The sequence below is a fragment of the Colossoma macropomum genome, unplaced genomic scaffold (assembly GCF_904425465.1).
Source record: "Colossoma macropomum unplaced genomic scaffold, Colossoma_macropomum, whole genome shotgun sequence".
In the NCBI taxonomy this organism is placed as follows: Eukaryota; Metazoa; Chordata; class Actinopteri; order Characiformes; family Serrasalmidae; genus Colossoma; species Colossoma macropomum.
This window is the reverse complement of record NW_023494795.1, coordinates 17,800,832-17,821,664: the sequence shown is the minus strand read 5'-3', so window position 1 is coordinate 17,821,664 and position 20,833 is coordinate 17,800,832. Positions and strand designations below refer to the sequence as shown.

The 20,833-nt window shown below is 38.5% G+C and overlaps 1 protein-coding gene across 1 annotated transcript in view; it reads left to right on the top strand.

The window, feature by feature from the left end:
* kcnh5a (potassium voltage-gated channel, subfamily H (eag-related), member 5a) overlaps positions 1–20,833 on the top strand; it is a 136,680-nt gene that overhangs the window by 92,982 nt on the left and 22,865 nt on the right. The window contains exons 8-10 of the mRNA XM_036581691.1: positions 901–1,100; positions 10,458–10,710; positions 16,419–16,615. Of these exons, the coding sequence (XP_036437584.1) occupies positions 901–1,100; positions 10,458–10,710; positions 16,419–16,615 (650 nt within the window). The remainder of the gene's footprint in view (positions 1–900; positions 1,101–10,457; positions 10,711–16,418; positions 16,616–20,833) is intronic.

Genomic DNA, 20,833 nt, shown 5'->3' with positions numbered 1-20,833 from the left:
TATATATATATATATATATATATATATATATATATATATATACTTAACGCTTTCATCTTTGAGAGGATGTGTAGCTGTAACAAAAAAGGAGAAGAAAATAAATAAAAAACAGGCAAAGAAGCTGCTGGTGTTCTCAGAACAATGGACTGACCACCCTAGAGTCCAGACCTCAGCATCATTGTTTTTGGGATTACTTGGATTGTGAGAAACATAAAAACAACCAACTTCTAAGACTGAACTTCAGAGGTGTGGAAAAATGTCCCTACAGATTTATCATATGTCTCTCAAAAAATGGAAACTATATGTTAAACTCAAAATGCTGGACAACGTGTATTAATTTTAGTTGTTAAGGCTTTTGTGTCATTTTCTGTTAAACAAATGTTTCTGTTTTTCCTGAACTTGAACTGAGTAGGTTGTGGTAAATGGCCCATGGAAATTAAATAATACCATAAAATGGTGTCTGACTTTTACACAGTTCTATGTCATGTGGGAATCAAATACTAATTTGCTTGGTACATACCACTAAATGATTTTTTTACTGGGTGCAGGTTGTGATATCTTGACATTGGAGTAACTTGTGAGATAGTGTATGCAGTGTGGTGTTTACACTTACTTTTGACAGGCTATTTTGCTTCTTTGCTATTTTGCTTCTAGTACTTTGGCATATCCATGCTTATGTATTTAGGATGCTTAGGGGAAGAAATGAGAGGCAATCCACTGCAGTGAAACAGCAGAGAGAAAGCTAATAACTTTCTGTCTGACCGACATAGCCTTCCTCTCTGCCAGCACAGCCCTGATCTCTCTGCAGACATTTCTACTACCTCTTGCTTCAGTCTGGCCTTTGATTTTTATTCAGCAGCTCTCCTAAGGGATCTTAAGATTTCCGTCTCTCTTTCACAGCTCTCCTGTACGCCACCATCTTTGGAAACGTGACTACCATCTTCCAGCAGATGTACACCAACACCAATCGCTACCACGAGATGCTGAACAATGTGCGTGACTTTCTGAAGCTCTATCAGGTGCCCAAAGGCCTGAGCGAAAGAGTCATGGACTACATTGTCTCCACGTGGGCCATGTCCAAAGGCATAGACACAGAGAAGGTAAAAAAGCTTCTACCTCTTCATTTTTAAGTGTTATCTTTGTGTCATCTTCTAAAATATTCCCCAACATCTGTATAAAGAATACTGTTTTCCGATGGAAAGAATGACACAAGAAAGCACTTTTTAGCTCTTTGAGGAAGTCTGATTACTTGTCGGCCAGGTGGCTTTCGGATTTTACTAGTTTTGTTGCCCCAACTTTTCCAAAAATTGTAGGAATAAAGCAACTTCATTTCCTTATTTGTGTTTGAGTTTGACCAGTGGCACATGTGAATTCCTTAAGCTTCTCTGCCCATCCAAGTAAAGTTAAAATACACCATCAATTTAGTGTCAAACAGAGGTGGGTAGTGTCAAGTTATGTTTACTATAGTAAAATATTGATGGAATGTACTCTCCTGAGTATTTTCAAGTCATAATACTTTTACTTCTACTCAAGTATATTATATAGAAAAGGACTACAAAATGAACTCTACTCTTTACTCACTAATATTACATTTTAGACATTCATAACTTTTCTGTTTGGTCTGAACCAGAATAGCAGGTTTGAAAGGTGCCTCGGACCATGGTCTGGACCAAAGGACCAAAATTTGGTCTGACCAGAAGAGGTGGTCTCGGTTTGGGTCAAACTAAACCATGGTTTGGTTCTTTTGCATTGTGAAAACGCTTTCAGACCTATTACAGGAAGTTGAGGCAGGCTACATTGTCATCCATTAAACAGTAGAAGAAGTCAGCCAGTAGAGAAGCAGTAGAGAAGTCAGCTTAGCAACAGTACCACATGGGGAGGAGGTGAAATATTTAATTGTAATTTGATCCGACAAAAACGTCAAAAAGTCAACTAGAAAAAATGCATAAAAACCTTATACTTTATACCTTATTTCCTGAGGATGAGGGAGGATATTATATTTTTTTTCCTTTCAAATGGAAAGGACTACTCACTGAATTGACAAAGCACCAACATCAGACTCACACTCGTCTACAAACCAATCAATGTTAAGTATAAAGAGACACAGCCCACGGATGTGATGATGACAGGACACAATTTTGTCTTGCAAAGTTCTTTAGTGCACTCACTAAATTGCAATGTAAAAGCAAAACTAACCAGATAAAATGTATACAGTGTTCCAAAAACATGAACCATGGTTCGGACTTTCAGGTGTGAAAATGCCCTTAGTTAATAATTCCTTTTTTATGTTTACTTTCATTATGTGTTGGTGTCAACATCTGTACTGTTTTGTGATTAGTCAAAACTTTGTAGCTTTAGCATTTTCTTTTAGACCAAAAGATCCCATAAAAAGGAGAATAGCGCGTAACAAGCTTCAGTTTCTGTGCTGATAGGTGCTGGGTTTTAAAGTTTGATGGATCATTCATCAATCAATCATTCAAGCAGATTTTGACCTAATAATTTTGTACTTCTTATCAAGTTGTTTTTAGGGAATGTATGTTTGCTTCTACTTGAGACATTATTTTACCCAAGTATTAATGTGTTTATTTTAGTATGGGTTTAAGCTAGACTATTTAAACAATTAAAATCATTGAAAAGAAGGGCATTCTCACACTTGAGCTTTTTTCCTGACCAGGGTCCGTTTGACCCGTGAGTTGGTATGTTTCTCGGAGTGTGAAAGCTGTTTTTGAGTCCAGAAACAGTCCAGAGAACTGATGTCTGGTTCTCTTGAAAACAGTGGTCTGAGTTTTCCTTTGATGTAATCCGCAGCATGTGTGACAGCTATCCGCATGTCAAGTAAGGTAATTCTGCGTAATTCAGTTATTGAGATGTAAACAAAGTTATTCAGAGTGGTCTGTTGTAGAGGAACTTATCAACTCTAATTTCTTTTCACTGATGGTGGAAGGAAGCTGTTAGAACAAAACCTTGTATCTCCACATTTGCTGTTTTTCATTTTGTTCACATAATTTGAAAACACTAGCTGCTCTTTGTACCGTGTCAAACCTTCATGAGGAATTGATCAATAGAAATGGCTCAAAATTACTTAGAATGATTTTTTGGGACAAAATATAGCCATTTTATTTACTATTCAAAACACTTGTTTTGTGAGTTTTATATGTGATGCTGATAATGGTGAAATAGTGGTAAACTTGGGAAAAAAATGGGGGCTATTTTGTACCTCTCCACCAGGAATGAATTTTTAAGACCATGTTTTAGGCCAAAACATTCTCAAAGCTATTATAAAATAATGCTTCTGAGATCAGGCAGTGTATTTGCAGCCATTTCATGTAATAACATTCTGTGAGGGAGCTTTTAGAGGCATTAAGCTCTTTACATGTCTGATTTCTGTCACCACCACTGTGAACAATTCAGACTTAGTAAGTTTCTCTACAGCAGAGCATTTCACATCAAACCCTGAATGACTTTGTTTACATTGTAACCATTTAATTATGCAGAAATTTAGAAAAATCATTGAAATTTGTTTTTAAATTTGTCAAGTTATTCCCGGTTTTCATGTGTTGTAACGATGGGGAAGGAGAAGAGTGCTTGCACTGTGAGTAGTATGAAAAACACATGTTGTGCCATCCTACTCTGGTAAAACTCTTCCCAAGAGACTGCTGTTCATCGTTGTTAGCGTGTCAGAAGCCTACCAGAGGAACATAACAGTAATAGAGTTATGAACCTATTGTCAACCCCTTATTATCAAAAATAGTAAAGGGATGAATGTGATATCTAACATTTTGTAAAAAAAAAAGAAATGTGAACACATGGAATTGTGCAATCAATATATGGTTCGGAACAAAGTCTTGTGTTTAAAAACAAACCTGCGATAATAAGCCCCTCCCTCAAATGACCACAGAATAAGGCATTCGGGCGAGTGTGAGACTGCATTCTTTTCCATGTTGCAGTATTGAAAAAGCAGTGAAATCAGTACTTTGTGCAACCCCACTTAGCAATACAGTCATACTTTTTAGATGTCCTTTCTCTTCTCTGAATAAGTCCTGAAATGAGTAATGTGTGACTTTTGGCCCAGGTGCAGAGGTCCGGGTATAGCAAGCTTTTGCATTAAATTGAAGGAATCAGAGGGCAATTTGCAAAAATATTAAGACTGGATTTTCCTGATCAGTCTCAAAGTTCCATCTTCTCTTTCTAGAAGGAGAGAAGCGTAGATACGCCTCTGCTGTACTTAGAGGTTCTTAAACAGTGGTCAGCCCAGAACTTTGTTATGAGCAATGCCAATAACAAAACAAACTGTAGACAGGGGCGCCAATAGACTCACTTTACTGGGGCCGTGTGCCATAAAGCTTTTTGTTTTATTCTGCATTGCTGAGCAGAACTACAGGACATGCCATGCAGATTCACTGTAGGTACTACATTTCCCATAATGCCACAGCATCTTTCCAAAAGCTTGAGCGGCTCACGCTTTCAATCAGGGCCAATTTATATCAGTTTTTTGCATGGAGTAATGGACATACGTAAATATTTAATGGACATACGTAAATATTTAAAAGAAAATTAGCTATGCAGCAGACAAAGTAATGATAGCTCCGAGCTACGTTTGGCCAGCCACAGCATCAGTTACGTTAGCAAAGTGTGTTGATAATAAAGGGAGCTTTGATAAACAAGTTTGCAGAATGAGTGTCATGGTATAGCCAGTATAACAGTAAACTATTCATCTAGCTAGCATGAACTGATGATGCAAAGACTATCATAATTTCACATATAGTTTTAAGCCACAGACGAATTATTTCACATGCATGTGTGTGACAAAAAATATTCAAAGTCAGAATAGAGTCAGAGCAGGAGGGATAAGAGGAACAGAACAGGGAGAAGGAGACAGAGAGAGAGAGAGAGAGAGAGAGAGAGAGAGAGAGAGGAAAAGGGAAAGGAGTGTCAGAAAAAATTATGGTATTAACAATAATTTCTTTAGTCTTAATTTGTTCCTCGTTTCTCAGCCATGACAGAGTAACACCTACTTTGGAGTTAAATCACTTAATCTGCTCAGTGTCTAAAGGGCTTTTTATCAGATGCACAGTTGCAAACTTACAACTGATTGATAAGCAGAGGGGTACGGCTGTGCACCTCTTAATTCTGTGTGAGCTCCAGTACAACAAGTAGGCTAGAAATGCCCCTGCATTAACCTATTATATAAAATATGATAACTCACTTCTGTCACAGGAAAATGAAACATTTCAGCTCATTATGTCTTGCATATTGACCCAAGACCTATGCTAACTACCTATAAATATTTCTTGTTCTGAATGTGTCTGATGAATTACAGTTACAGCCAAAGAAGGTTAGTGGAGGTTTGTCTATTGGTATTGAAAGATAATCTTTTAAATGCAGTTTGAAAGGCTTAAATCCAATTTCAGAGGAAACTCAGAGGAAGTCAGCGGGGGTTCGACATTATTGCCCGCAATGCCGTGGGCGTGAAAAGGCTCCAGTGAGCAAAGCTTGTCTCTGTAAATGTGTTGAGAGCTGCCTTTGACACAGACACAGAGGAAGCTCAACACTCTTTACTGCTTGCATGTGATGCCTTTAGAAGTGTTTGATTCTCAGATAATAAAGCATCATGTCGACAATGGTAATGTCTTTGTAGTGCTGCACAGGAGAAACATTATTTAGTCCTGAAAATAGGTTATTTTAGGATGCAAGTTTGAATAAAACTGCGTCAGTTTTGTGCTTTTTCTCACACTCTTAACCACAACAACAAACTTTTGCAATGTAGTAGGTCACAGTGACCAGTGAAAGTTTTCCATCTGAAATTAGGCCTTAAATTTAAAAAGAACTTAGGTTGAAATGACCTTAAACATACCTCATGTCATTATCAACCTAGCACAATACAGTATCTAACACAAACTGATCTACTGTTGAAACATTCGAGTGACAATAGCAGAGTTTCCATTTAAACATTTTGCAAATTTGAAGCGAATTTGCAAAAAGTCGGTAAAGGAAAATTCAAGTGAATCACTTTCCATCAACTACTGTTATGCCCAAATTCCCGAAGACAACATCACACGTTCGCACAGTTTTTGTGTCGCTAGCTGTGTGTGGAGGGATTTGAACCTGTGTTAGCTCTCAGTAGAGCAGTTTTGACAGCTCTCTGTCAGCTGTAACCTTGACAGTTCCTAGACACTGAATGGGTTGTGACCCATTTAATGAGGGCTGTTCCCCTTCACCATCACCCACCGAACCACTCGGAGCGTCAGTCCAGACGATACATTGACCTACCACACTAAATAATATAATGGCACCATTGGTGGTGCAGTACTTTTACGTACAATTCAGTATGATATATGCGGTTTGAGATGCAGCCAATGTGTCGCTATGTTTGTCATCGTTACATGGAGCAGAAGCATGTTACTTTCATTACCGCTACATCAAAACATGTTAAAAAAAAATCTGTTTCCATCAATGTTTTTTGCCAATCTTTCTACCTCATCTAAGCATAAAAACTGTATTTTGGAATATATAGGCATATTTACACAAATATTTCTAGCTTTTCCATCCAGCTTTTTTATGCGTATTTCTGAAATTCGCAAAAAAGAGGTGAATGTAAAACCCCCTAATAAGTAGTAAAATATACTACACTGTATGTCCAAAAGTGGATCCCTCCTAAGTAATGAATTCAGCTACTTTTAGCTGCAGCCATTCCTGACACAGGGGTTCAGTGGCACACATAGCTTGTATAATCTCCATAGAAAAGCATTGCCAATGGAATGGGATGCTCAGGAGCAGCCACATACAAGCCTAAGGCCACTATGTTCAGTGCCAAACTTTGGCTAGAGGGGTATGATGCTTCTGGCAAGAAATGTTGAATGAGCAGGTGACTACAAATATGCATATTTAGTTTTGTTTTGATATTTTGTTTAACACTAACTGGAAAAAATGGAGCCTGAATCAACCTGAGGTCTGCATTTAAGGGTTTAGCGGGCACTGTTTCAAACATTTTGAAAGCACTATCCCATACAGTACACATGTGTGATGCATGCCTGGGCTTTGCCAAGGTCCCCCACTGTGATGGCTCATCAGCCTCCTCCTACGAGGGGGAAATTGGGCTCTGCAGCATTTTAATTAAGTTCTGGCGAAGTGAGAGAGATGAGACCTAATTCATTTTCCATTGTGCTGCCTCCACGCCTGTCCCACAGCCTCTAATAGAACCATTAGCATGTGAATGCAGCCAGCAGTCTTTGCCACTTTTTTACTTGGCACTTAATAATGTAGCATTAATGCTGCAGCCTCCTCACACACACACACACACACACACATGTACACACTTAAAAGAATGCAGATTATGCCACACATTCCTGAAGTGTTTCCACAAAGCCATGCCAGCGCAATTAAATGTCACTAATTTGATTGTTTCATTTTGATTCAGTCAAATGAGTAAAAATACACCTGTCAATCTTTTTAATTGGCTGTAAAATTCATATTTAATTATACAGAATAGCTTTTTAGGGAAAGTGCCCTTTATCTTATAGAATGTCACAAGACATGATAGAAAAATCTTAAGATATTTATAATTGGTTGCCTCATAGCTATATTCTTATAAATAAGAATAAAAGAAGAAAAGAGTCGCTATACTGTTATAATTTGTGATGAGTAAGGGAAGAAGCAGCTGTTGGTGAGTGGGATTGCTGTTCCTGGAGATCTACTAGTTTAATTGTAAATATGTGTATATAGTGGTATATATCTGTACTGAATGTGGAATTTAGCAAACACACCCAAAACAGTTTTACAATTCAGTCAGGTGAATGTTGAGGCAGGTGAATGAGTCTCGGACTCTTATTGGCAGCACAGTCGTGGTGGGCTTGCAAATGAGGTTGTAGATAAGGATTACTATATAATAGTTTACTTTATTTAAAACTATTAGGTTCCATTTATGTTAAAGGCAGTGAAGTTATTTAAGTGCTGATTTAAACCTGATGTTTATATTGGTTGCTTCGGTTTTGATTAAATTACCAAGTTGACCCGTTGAGGAAGATAAATAATAGAAAAAAACAACTCCCTTAATGTCTCTGATAACATACATTACTGTTGAATTATTATTCAAATAAAAAGACTAGACCACACAATAGGGACAAAATGTTTTCAGACATGTTGTATGTATTAATATAACATCTTAATCAGATCAGCACTGTCAGATCAAAAGAGTAGTTTTTGTGAGCACTTAAAAACTAGGTGCAATTATTTTATTTGACATTTCATATACAGTACTGCAATCCAGTTAAACATGACTGTTGTCATTTTGATGAAAAATGCAGCTGGTCAATATTCTTAAGGTACTGAACAAAATTTGCTCAGACAAGCATTTTGTTTATCACTGTAGCAGATTTATTATATAATCTATATACATACTATTACTTTAACATATCATCTTATTGCCCACCTCTTCAGTAAATATTCTTGTGCGATTCTAAGACATTGCACATATTGACATATGTTGCAAATGTGTGTTGGATATGAGAAAATAAACCAACCAGCCATTTTGTTAATTACACTCTCTGTCCATTTTATTAGCTCCACTGACCATATAGGTGCACTTTGTATTTCTACAGTTGCAGACTGTAGTCCATCTGTTTCTCTGCATACTTTGTTAGCCCCCTTTTACCCTGTTTTTCAATGGTCAGGACCCCCACAGGACCACCACAGAGCAGATGTTATTGGAGTGGTGGATCATTCTCAGCACTGCAGTGACACTGATGTGGTGGTGGGGTGTTAGTGTGTGTTGTTCTGGTATGAGTGGATCAGATACAGTAATGCTGCTGGAGTTTTTAAACACCATGTCCACTCACTGTCCACTCCATTAGACACACCTATCTTGGTGGTCCATCTTGTAGATGTAAAGTCTGTTACTGCACAGTTTGAATTAGTCATCCTCTAGTCCTTCATCAGTGATCATAGTATGCTGCCCACAGGATGCTGTCGGCTAGTCGTTTCTTCTTGGTGGACTATACTCAGTCCAGCAGTAACACTGATGTGTTTAAGAACTCCAGCAGCACTGCTGTGTCCACCCAAATAATACCTGCTCTGTGGGGTCCTGTGGGGGTCTTAACTATTGAAGAACAAGATAAAAGGGGGTTAACAAAGTATGCAGAGAAAAAGATGAACTACAGCCTGTAATTGTAGAACTACAAAGCAGACCTGTAAGGTAAGTAGACCTATATGGACGATGATAGTGTAGGTGGACAATGACAGTGTAGACACAGGAGGTGTACTTAATGAAGTGACCAGTCGGGTGAATGTGTGCCTATATTTGTATCCACATGGGTAATATTACAAGCAACTGTTTTGGAATAGGAAGCTAAATTCTGCAGGGTATAAGATCAGGCAGGTGCTGATGTTCCCATTCTTTTTGTGGATCTTTTGTTCTGTCTGCTTGTGGATTTACACTGTTTTTGTCGAACAGTGCCAGCAAAGAACCAGTCTCAGTCTCAAAGGTCCCAAAGAAATAATGGGGGAAGGCCATGTTTGGAAGTATCCCTAAAAGGAGTTTAAAGGAAATTTACTTGTCTTGCTATGGACCTCAAAGATAGGTTAAAGGTCAAACATCTTAGACTGAACTAGTACCGCAGAGACCTGACTCTGGTGCAGTGGATCAATACTGTGGGCTATTGCAGATGCATGGCTGATATGTGCTAAGTAAGACACTACAGCTCAATAGTGGCTTGTTGTATTTGCTTTTGTGTTGTGATCAATGTGCTGTAAAGTAGAATGATTGTGCTACAGCATTTGATCAAGGAGCCTTGATTAGACCCTGGATTAGCACCATTCACATATGTAATGATGAATAAAAGTTCATTTGCACCCTAGCACATCTGTCTTGCCTTGGCCAGCTATTTCAGTCAGCTAATAATGTTATCAGCAGGATTACTGATGATATTTTATGCCTCTGTTGTTTTTTTGTAATAACTTTCTATTTTGTGAGAGGAGGGAAAGAGAGTATATGCTAGTCCTTCAGCTCACAGTTAATTTAATTATAACTCTAGACAGCACCAAAATGAAATATTCATGCGTGCTGAGAAACTGACATTTGCAAATACCAGCAGCAGCTGAGCAAGTTCTTATTTTGTTTCTTTTTTTTTCTCCTCAGCTTGGGAAAATAATGAACTATGCTAAAAGAAGCTAAATTCACTGCCTGCCAATGCAGTACTGGTCTTTTTTCATATATTCCATTTACAGAGGCACATTCTCCACCCTATTACTCTGCACTTTTTTGACTCACATATATTATAGGCTGGACACTTGCTGAATTGTCTCTTTCTAGACTGCCCTCAGATTGTATTGAGTCAGCTGGAGTCTACGCAACTGGCCACTACACCATGTTGATACACATTCTCATCCAAGTACATTTGCATATGCCAACCAACACACATGCAGTCTGTCACTGCTGTGCAATGTCCTCTCTCTTTGCCCAGGTGCTGTCCATCTGTCCCAAAGACATGCGGGCAGACATCTGCGTGCACCTGAACCGGCAGGTGTTTAACGAGCACCCGGCCTTCCGGCTGGCCAGCGACGGCTGCTTGCGTTCTCTAGCGGTGGAGTTCCAGACCACGCACTGCGCCCCTGGGGACCTCATCTTCCATGCCGGAGAAAGCGTAGACACACTCTGCTTTGTGGTGTCTGGATCACTGGAGGTCATTCAGGATGACGAGGTCATCGCCATTTTAGGTGAGCTAGGTCACTCTTGCACCCCTGAAATTCAATTTAAAGGCATCCTACGCTGGAAAACTCAATTTTCTTTGATGCAAAACAAAACTGTAGAAATTAAGACCAAGTACAGTATTTTCAGACAAAAAAGGGACCTTCACACCAAATCCGATGGTTTTGTCTTTAAACACTCTGAGAACTTGGGAAGCAGACGGAAGAGGAAGGAAAAATGGATTCCTTGAGTAGTAGCAACAGTTAATTAATCATTTTCCTTTTAAGCACTGCAATTAAATGGTTCACACACTGGGTAGACTCTGTTCTACAAAAACACACATTAACAGACTACTGAAAACCTAGTTAAACAAAAAACAGCTCTAAACATTCGCTGTGTTGTACTACGGTACTCACAGTCACTCTCCAGCATTTCCGCTGTGGCTCTCCATATATTTTCTTTAACTTTTGCAATTTTATAGTCAGCTTGTTGCATGTTGTATTTCAGTTGCTTTGTCATGAGCAAGATGAGCTTTTCTGCCACCATTTGTTTGGACTGCAGCCATAGTAACAGAGCTCTGATTGGTCAGCCTTATTTTTAATGCATGCATTAAACTCAGAAAATCAGGCTGGCTCCACTTTAAATTTTTGCAGCATTGCAGGCCATTTTCTGACTCGATGTGAGAGATGACATTAACTTGTATGTGTAGAAGCAGAAATAAGCCAAACACTACAGTCAAATTATTACAGTGACATCTTAAATACGATTCAAAAATAGGTGCATATATGCAGAGAACATGCTTTACACAACACATATATCATAGCTGTCATGTCATTTTCATGTTTTGATTTATTTTCCATAAGAAGTGAATGTGGTGTTTTTTTAAAATTCACAAAAATAGCAGCAATTAGAAAAAGTTTTATGCAGTAGTATAGTTTTAATACCCCAAGTCAAATTACATTTTTGTGGTTTTCTAAGTGAAAATAAGTTATGCCACCCTCTACAAAGAATACATTCAAATATGGCATTTTTCTGCTAACTTTAGTGCACAGTTTCTGTTTTTTTGCTGAGACTTACTAAAAAAATAATAAAATATACAATATAAACTATGCCATAATATATGTTAAATTCAGCAAAGCAATTCTGCAATAAAGTGTGCAGAAGTGCATTCTCAGTAGAGCATGTGTTAACTTATTTTCACATTGAAAATCAACTAAAGGGTCCAGGCAAAGGGGTGGCTGAACATAGTGGCTAAAGTATCTGACGTCCCTGAGGATTTCTGTCTTAAGCTTTTTCCACATTTCAGTTCATACTGCTTTTTGAATAAGACAGCCAGTAAGAACATTTACATATAGGCCTATCAGTCTATAACAAAAACACTGTAACAAAAACAGTAGGTTTAATTGTAAAGGATAAAGAATGGTTTGAAAATTGCCATGTAAACATGAACTATGACTGTTTTATGGTAAACAAAACCACACAAACATTATAAGTAAACTTCTGGGGAAAATACAAGAAAACTGTGGAATATGGCCCCTTTAAATGAAATGATTGGCCTGATGTTCAGTGACTCCGCAACTGCAGTCCATATGTGCATTAGCGTATTTTACCAAGAGTAAGCCAAGCACCGCGATCCCTTGTGCCTAGCTCAGCATATGCATTAATTTAGCTTTAACAGCAGAGGAAAAATCTTGTTAGGAAGCTTGTTATATTTCCTTGAGTCTTAACAAGATAGAGAATTTGTCCTGATGCAAACATTATATTCAAGGAAGCTCAGGCCTGCGTAATTACTCACCTGGTGCTACTGCGAGCTAAAAGACTTAAACCAAATCCCCGCTGAGACTAGACTGTGACTTCTTTCTTTCTGAGCATGAGCAAACAGGAGCATCTTATAGAGGACAGTAATGATCGATTTCAGGCTAAAACGTTTTTGATGCAAGGCTCTGTCTGTCTTGTCATCTTCTGAGCCAAGTAAAAACCCATATTCAGCCCGTGCTGAATTATGTATTGTTTTTGTTTCCCTGCTCTCTCTGCGTAATTATTCTACTCTAATGGAACTGCACAGACTGATGCTTCTGCTGTTGCAGGTTGTATTTTTTCTCCTGGACATGATGGGATATTTCAGAGCCTACAGTGTAGCTGGGACTGTACACCTGATTCTTTTGGCAGGGTAATATGAAGAAGTAAAACAAAGCACAGACTTCTTTCAGTCTTCAAAACTGATCAAATTCAGCAGGGAGATGGAGCCATGGTGCAAACATTTGATTGATTTTCTCCCTTTCGTGTTTGCTTGCACAAAGCATCTAATTTGGTGTAATTGTTTTTGTTATTTGTGATTTGTCACTTGCAAAGACAGAGTTATTAAAGCCATTAAAATGGCAGCTAAGATCTGTGGAGATTTATGCAGGCTCTGAACAAAATTATTCTTCTGTAACACTTTATTATAACAATAGTTATCATAAACTAATTGTGTTTAGAGCTGATTATCATAGATTAACATTTCTTTTGTAAGACACATATAAGCCATTACTTGATTGCGGTTTACAAATGACTAATAAATTCTTTTTGCAGCCCCTAATCTAGAGTTATGTTACAGTGTCCTGTTCCTGGCTTCACTATCTCCTGTCTCCTCCAGCGTAGCCCTGCATTATCATTAGTGTTTTCACCTGGGTGTAGTTTGTTACTCTTCCTTTTCCAGGTGGTTTCTATTCTTATCTTTGGTATAAGTAGCTCTCATGTTTTCCTTTGCCTTGTCTGGCATCATTTGCTTAAAGTTTTGTTTGCAATATTTGTTTTGGCCTTAAGTTTAATAAAAAAAATAAAAAAATCAACTCACACCTAAATCATTAATGGTGGTCTGATCTTCTGTCACAAGTGGAGGCATTAAGGCAGGACTGTTTACTAAGGTTGTTCATGACTAATATACATCGATCAGGCATAACATTATGACCACCTCCTTGTTTCTCTGCTCATTGTCCTTTTGATCAGCTCCACTTACTTTACTCACTTATTCACTCAGCTCTAAAACTCCAGCACTGCTGTGTCCACTCATACCAGCACAACACACACTAACACACCACCACCACATCAGTGTTACTGCAGTGCTGAGAATGAACCACCACCCAAATAGTACCTGCTCTGTGAGGGTCCATGGGGGTCCTGACCACTGAAGAACTATTCTAGTGTATAGGAGCATTTATTGAGGTTGTTTAAGGATTAATATCTCCTGTTCTACTGTATAGGAGTGTTTATTGAGGTTGTTTATGGACTAATATCTCTATTGTAAGTGTAGTAACCTTCTAGTGTGAGTTTGTAAATGACTGATGGGCATTTTTAGATATTTACATAAACTGAATTTGTATATCATTTTTAAAATATGACCAAGAAAATCACTGCTGTTTGTTAATGTTTACCATTTCATTTAGAGGCCTAAAGTTTTTAGCATTATTTTTATTGGTGTTTACAGAAGATACTTTGCATTAGCAGCCAAGTTATTTGTTTTAGATGTCTTTGTAACTACTCACATCATATATTAACTCATAGTGGAAAGAGTTCACACATTAACTTACGTAGACTATTCCTTTATAAAATAATAATGATGAAATTCCTGGTAAGTATGTGAATTGTTAATTATGAATTAGAAGCTGATTACTTCTTTTTTAAAATTTGATCATGATTAGTTAACTGTAAAATAAAATGTAATAGATGTCTTAGAAACTATCTTTATTATAAAATGTTACCCATTCTTCAGAACTGTGGCTGACGCATGCACGTACACACATATTTAATATGTAAAGCAATGTTTCTTGCATCCTCTATTAAAATGTACATTAGTGTCTAATCTCTCTTATGAATTGAATAATGCTGATATGCTCCTGCTACAGGAATGAGATGTGCCCTGCACTGACGCCCTCGTTTTCATCCAATGACATCACATTAGGTCTGATTAGATGCTGCAGAAAGGAACTTAAAGTCTCATTGCTCTAATGGGGTATCAGATCAGATGCTCTCTTGCCTTAATGATTATGAAATGAAATAAGACGGGAGCGCTGTGCGTTAATTATCCCCAAGGCGTTTACTTGAACCCACCACTCTGAACCTGCTGGGCTTCTAATGATGCCCCTCATCAAAAGCCAGCAGAGTACGCTGGAGGAAACCAGATTAAGGACAAGGCCCAAACAAAGTCAGTTTTAGATGCAGGCTTTTTACAGAAAGCTTCATCTGAGCAGCAAAAATTTAACTGAGCAGCGCGACAATGTTTCACTCTTTTACATTCATACATACCCAACAAAAAACGGCAAAAATAGTCAAAACTATTTAGCCATCAATTGTGTTATGGTTCCTAAGCTATGCATCAGTTTACTGAAATGAAAAAACACTATATAGGACTAAAACCTGAATAAGAGCACTTATAAAGCAACAGTAAATGTATTTTGTGTAAAAAAGTATTTACCTTATGTTTTGAAAGTTGTGTAAAGTTAATTTTTCTCAATTTATCTCCGTCATTTTAAAACAAATCAACAAGAATTTCCTACAGTGGGTTACAATAATGAAAGACAAGTGAAAATTAGACCAATTTAAATCAACTTAAACTTAAATGTGTTTGTCTCCTCCTATGTTGTTGCTGGTCATCCTCTTCCTCTTTTACAACTCGTCTAAGCATAACTGTCTTTTCCAGTGAATTGGTTCTTCTCATAATATGTCCAAAATAAGAGAGCTTCAGTATGGTTATCTGGACATTGAGTGAAAGGTGAGGCTCGACTTAGACAGCGATCCAGTTTATTTTTGTTTGTTTATTTTGCCATCTACAGTACTCAAAAGCCTTTGCTAGTACCAAAGTTCAAATGCATCTGCAATCTTCTTCTGTCTTGTTTTTTTGTTGTTGTTGTTGTTGTCCAGCCTTCACATCCATAAAGTACCATAGAAAAGACCATATCCTGGACAGTTCTGATCTTGGCACGTCATTAAATTTGAAAATCTTTTCAAGCTCCTTGATCCTTGTTGTGCCAAGTGCCAATCTGTGTTGAATTTCTTGACTGCTAGATGCTTTGTTTTTGAAGTAGGCAAAAGCTGTTCACCACTGCTACATCTTCACCATGAATGGAAAAGCTAGCTGTTGTTTCCATTGTCATAACTTTTGTTTTCTACCATATTTTCACTCTAGCAGTATGTCATACAGTATCAGAAACCATTAGCAAAACTGAGATTGCTTAATGACTTGACCTGGTTTGAATGAAGAATGTGATGATTTAGGCACACACAGTTGGCAAGATGCTAGTTGGTGGGGTTTAAGCTTGGCTTAGCTACATTTTGAGTTTGTGTAAATCTGTATAAATGTTGGCTGAACTTCACCCTTTAAGTTACAAATATACCCACTCTGCAAACTAGTTTATTTAATAAGTGTGAGGACTCCAACAGCTTGCGTGGTATAGCAGGCTGGGAGTATTGGACTAAGAGATGTGAGTCACAGGTGCTTATAAGAATATTAGGACCACACCCAGACAATTCCCAGATAGGTCTGATCAGTTTTTTAAACTGTGTTTAATTGTATTTCTCTCTATTGTTTTATTATTCAAGCTTTGCTGAATGTTAATAATGTTATAATAATAACATTCAAGCTCAGTATCATAGAAACATTTTATATTTTCTGCATGTGTTTCCTTGGGCTAAGTTTAGGTTTGGCTTACAGGCAGCCTAGTATATTCTCTCCTTTTTACACCCCCATTATTTATTCCAGGTAAGGGTGATGTGTTTGGCGACCTGTTCTGGAAGGAGACTACGCTCGCTCATGCATGTGCTAATGTGAGGGCATTGACCTACTGCGATCTTCATGTGATCAGGAGAGAGGCTCTGCTCAAGGTGCTGGAGTTCTACACAGCCTTCGCTAACTCCTTCTCGCGGAACCTCATCCTCACCTGCAACCTCCGAAAGAGGGTAAGAGGCATATTGTCTTACTGTCTTACATGATAAAATCAAGCAGTTCTGTACAAAAACACACAAGGTTATGCTCGTGTAATGCACATACATTATTGTTCCTTCAGTGTCTAGTGGATTACCATTTTGCATTTCTGGTTTTGGCTCCATTTTTTGCTCCACTGACTTTTTTTCTTCAACCATTTTGCCTCACAAATTTGTTCACACTGTGGCTTGCCATTTAGCCTCACCTGAACCTGTGGCATGCTGCCCTGCAGTCTGACTTTATTATTGGTTAAGTGGAGGAGCGAAGGCTCCAGCCCGGTTATGGCCTTGGAACCTGGCCTCACACTGGTTAAGCACATGAATGATTCATTCGGACTGGCAGCCTGCAGAGAGCGCTGAGCTTCGCTGCTGAGGAAAAAAATCCTCCAACAGCCACTGGAAATTTGTTGATGTCAGTCCTTTCTTTAAAAGCCACTATTTTAAGGCATGATTGCAAGCATTAGCCTACAAATAAAGAGGTAAAATGTACCACTAAAGGAAAATACAGCTTGATTTGATCATCCACATGCTTCAGTTGCACACCTTAATAATATAATCGCTCAGTGATGGAGGAAAAACTTAAAAAAAAAAACATCTCCAAAATTAGAACTTCTTAGGAAAATAAAAAAGAGATTGCATTTGGACCATTTGTACTGGTCTAATTACAAAGAAAAGTGACAGCTTGGATTTCTCACTATTGTAAATAAAAAGTAAATATAAGTTAAAAAATAAAAAGAATTAAGTTACAAGGTTTCAATCTGAAAGTGAAGCTAAGGTTTCATAATATATGCCCTTGTATCTCTGGTGAGTTCAGCTCAGGTTAGAGAGAGATCTTTTTGTTCCTGTCTCTAATCTCAAATGTAGAGCTAAAAGAAAATGGGTTTACATGGGCAACCTCCAGTTAATTCATTCAGCTAGCTTCAAGTTCAGTCAAAATGCTGTGGAGCATGACTAAAGAGGCAGGAGTCACTGAACCTAAATATTCATTTGATTTCTACAGCCATAGCGAGGAGAAGGCCTTCCTCATGAAAACATACCTGCAAAACTGTATGAGTGCTCTAGCATTTCTCAACCTAATCTCTATCTGCTGCGTCTTTAGCTTGTGGTCAGCTACCACGGACGATAAATTTGACCTTTTCCTGTACTTAGTAAAAGACCTGAAAACCTGCTGACTCATACCATATAAACAGGTGCTGAATCATCTTTGCAGTATGCAGCAACATTTTGTTTAAATACACTGGAAGATTCTTTCAATGCAGCTTGGATAAGCTTGTGCATCAGGTAGAAATGAGGGGATTCTGATTATGCTAGTGTTGTTTGGTCATTATCATTCAGTAGAACAGAGGAGCAGGGTGTGGTGCACTGACAATTGTCAAAAGTTTAATTTTTAAAAATAACAATAATCAGTGTAGACATATATAACACAGTTTTTCGCCAATTACTTTGTCATGCTAACTGTGGCACTGTGGTTAATGCTGAAACACAAGGCCAGTGGGAGTGTCCTGCATCCTGGGTATGTTGAGAGGGTTATGTGTGTTCACAGTGATGAGCTGGGAAGAGTAGTTGAGAAGAGCAGGCTTTGATAAGGGTGGTATGTGTCTGTTGTCTGGGGTGTAGAGCTTTAATCAGGCCTGTCATTTTGGTTTGAATCCAAATACATGATTTTTCACATTTCTATCCCATGTCTGAATGACTAAATACACACATTCTACCCATCTGTATTTTAAAAGGACTCACTGATGTGGTAGCTCATTAATAGGCGGCATGGGTGGAAAGATGGGAAAAATCAGAGCTACTACACACACCACAAAACACGTATAGATTTGGCTTCCTGTTACTATAAGACCAGTCACTCGACTTTGCTCTCAGATATCCTCTAATTAGATGTTCCTTTAGCCTGAATTAGCTGGAAGTCTTGTGGCTGTGGTGTGTGGCATGCTTGATGTGCTAACAAAGCTATCCTTAGCCTAGTCAAAACGCTACAGTCTGAAACACTAGAGAAAGTTTCATTTTGGCCTTTTGTCACTCACTCAACTTTTCCTCTGACATAAATTTTTTAATAATCTACAATTGTTTCCGCAGAGCCAGTTAATCAGAATCAGACCTGTACTGTGGATAATGGCAATGTTTGGGTCTGTAGCCTGATCACTAAGCTAACGTTAATGTTACAGGTCTGAAATTCAATGCAATGATTTATTTTTGCGTTTCAGTTCCTTTAGTGGCAGTTAAGCAGAGCCTAATCATACTAGCTAAGCTAATGCTAACCAGCTTCTCTCTCCTAGTTAGCAGCACTGTTTAACATTCAGCAATTGTTAGATAGATGCCTTGACATTTATTGAATGATGGCTTGAAAATTTATTTGATTACCAAGTAAGCAAACTACACTGATTATTTGGAATAGCACAAGGTCAGAGGTCTAAACACATGGCAAGAAATGTTTATTGTCCCACTTTTCCACATCTGATTGGCCGCCTGGTGAAATTCTTCTGTCATTTGCTGTAGCCACTCCCTCTGCTTAGTAGTAGTACCACCTCCAGATGTTTTAGCATCATTGTAGCACCCCTGTGAAAAAATGTCCAGTCCCTCCGCTGCTGTTGAGAGAGGTGTGGGAGCTTTTAGGGCTGAATGTTGAGTTCCTCCATGCTGGAGTGACACAGGCAGCTTGCCTCCCTCTGTGCTCGAGCAGCTGGGTGGCTGTGCTGATGAGCTGAAGAAATGCCCCCCGCAGAGCGCACCCTGAATAAAGCATGAGTCACACCAGCAGGAATGCTCTCAAACAGACGCAAACACACTCTTCTGCTTCGCAAACAAACCAAGCCACGGTCATGCACCCTAAATATACTCATATTCCAGAACACATGGCTGTAGTATGCACTTGCGTCTCCGAACACCAGTGTCAGTTTGGACAAAATAACAGAAACCAGTGAGACATGTTCTAGGAGGTGAATCGCGTTCTTCTCTCCACATGAATTCGGTCTCATGCGGGCACACATAATACCTATCAGTTCCTTCTGTCACTGAAAGCCTCTTCTTTCTCTCTGCCTTACCTTAACAGCTTTTATCTTCCAGCTGTCACTCAAAACCTCTCACTATGCTCCATCTGCCCTGGTCAATGGCTGCCTGTTCTCTCCACATTGCTCTTTATAGTATCCTCACTGTGAGAAAGTGGCTCAGTGAAAGCCTAGTGAAATGCCTCAGAAAGGAAAGGTTAGCTCTGAAAGAGCACTGGAGCCTTAGCCTTTGGCCATTAGCGCACCAGAGAGTTGAACTTTTGCAGGGGCTCAAGTGACTCAAGGGTCTCAACTCTTGACTGAGGACTTTTTGTTTGTTCCCCTGCTGCTAGGATTGTTTTGACCATCATTCCAATTGTTCTCGCATGTTTCCCTGTATGAGGCATAGTGTGCTGGCTGTAGGGGTGAGCAATATGATAATATTCATCATTATCATGATAAATTATGTCACTATGCTTTTCACTAAGCAAATATGCTTTTCTGAGTATGTAGTGGATATCATCAGTATGAAAGAACACTGAACAACTGCATGTTTCATGACAAAGAGAGCATTATTTGGTCTTTAAAGTGGGTGTAGAACAGTGCAGTATGTAAAAGGTTGAATTAAATTCATTGTAAAATCATCATAGTTTTTGCGAGTATTTTTTAAATGTGGCACTACTGGTTCTTTTTTGTATGTTCCAGCTTATCAAACCTCATGAGAACATCTTGAAGTATTGCAATGCTATATTTTTGCACTTCACAAGTTTACAGTTACAGACTGTAGCCCATCTGTTGCTGCACAATATATCAGCCCCCCGCTACCCCATATTTTACTATGAAGGGACCACCATAAAATCATAAACCAAGCAGGTGTTATTTAGGTGCTGGACCATTCTCAGCATAGCAGTGACATTGATATGGTAGTGACATGTCAGTGTATGTTGCATTGGAATGTCACTGTTGGGTTGAGGACAGTCCTCCATCTAAACATACACAACCAACCATTCTCTTGTGGTCATAAAAACTGAAAACTGATTATAAGCTTTAAAAATGAATAAAACAAATTATGCATGAAATAATGAAATAATGTCTACTCAAATGTGGTGTGGTGGTCCTGTGGTGGTCTTGTGGTGGTCCAGTGGTGGTCCAATGATCGACAGTATAAAGGGTAACTTTTATAGAAACAGATGGGCAACAATCT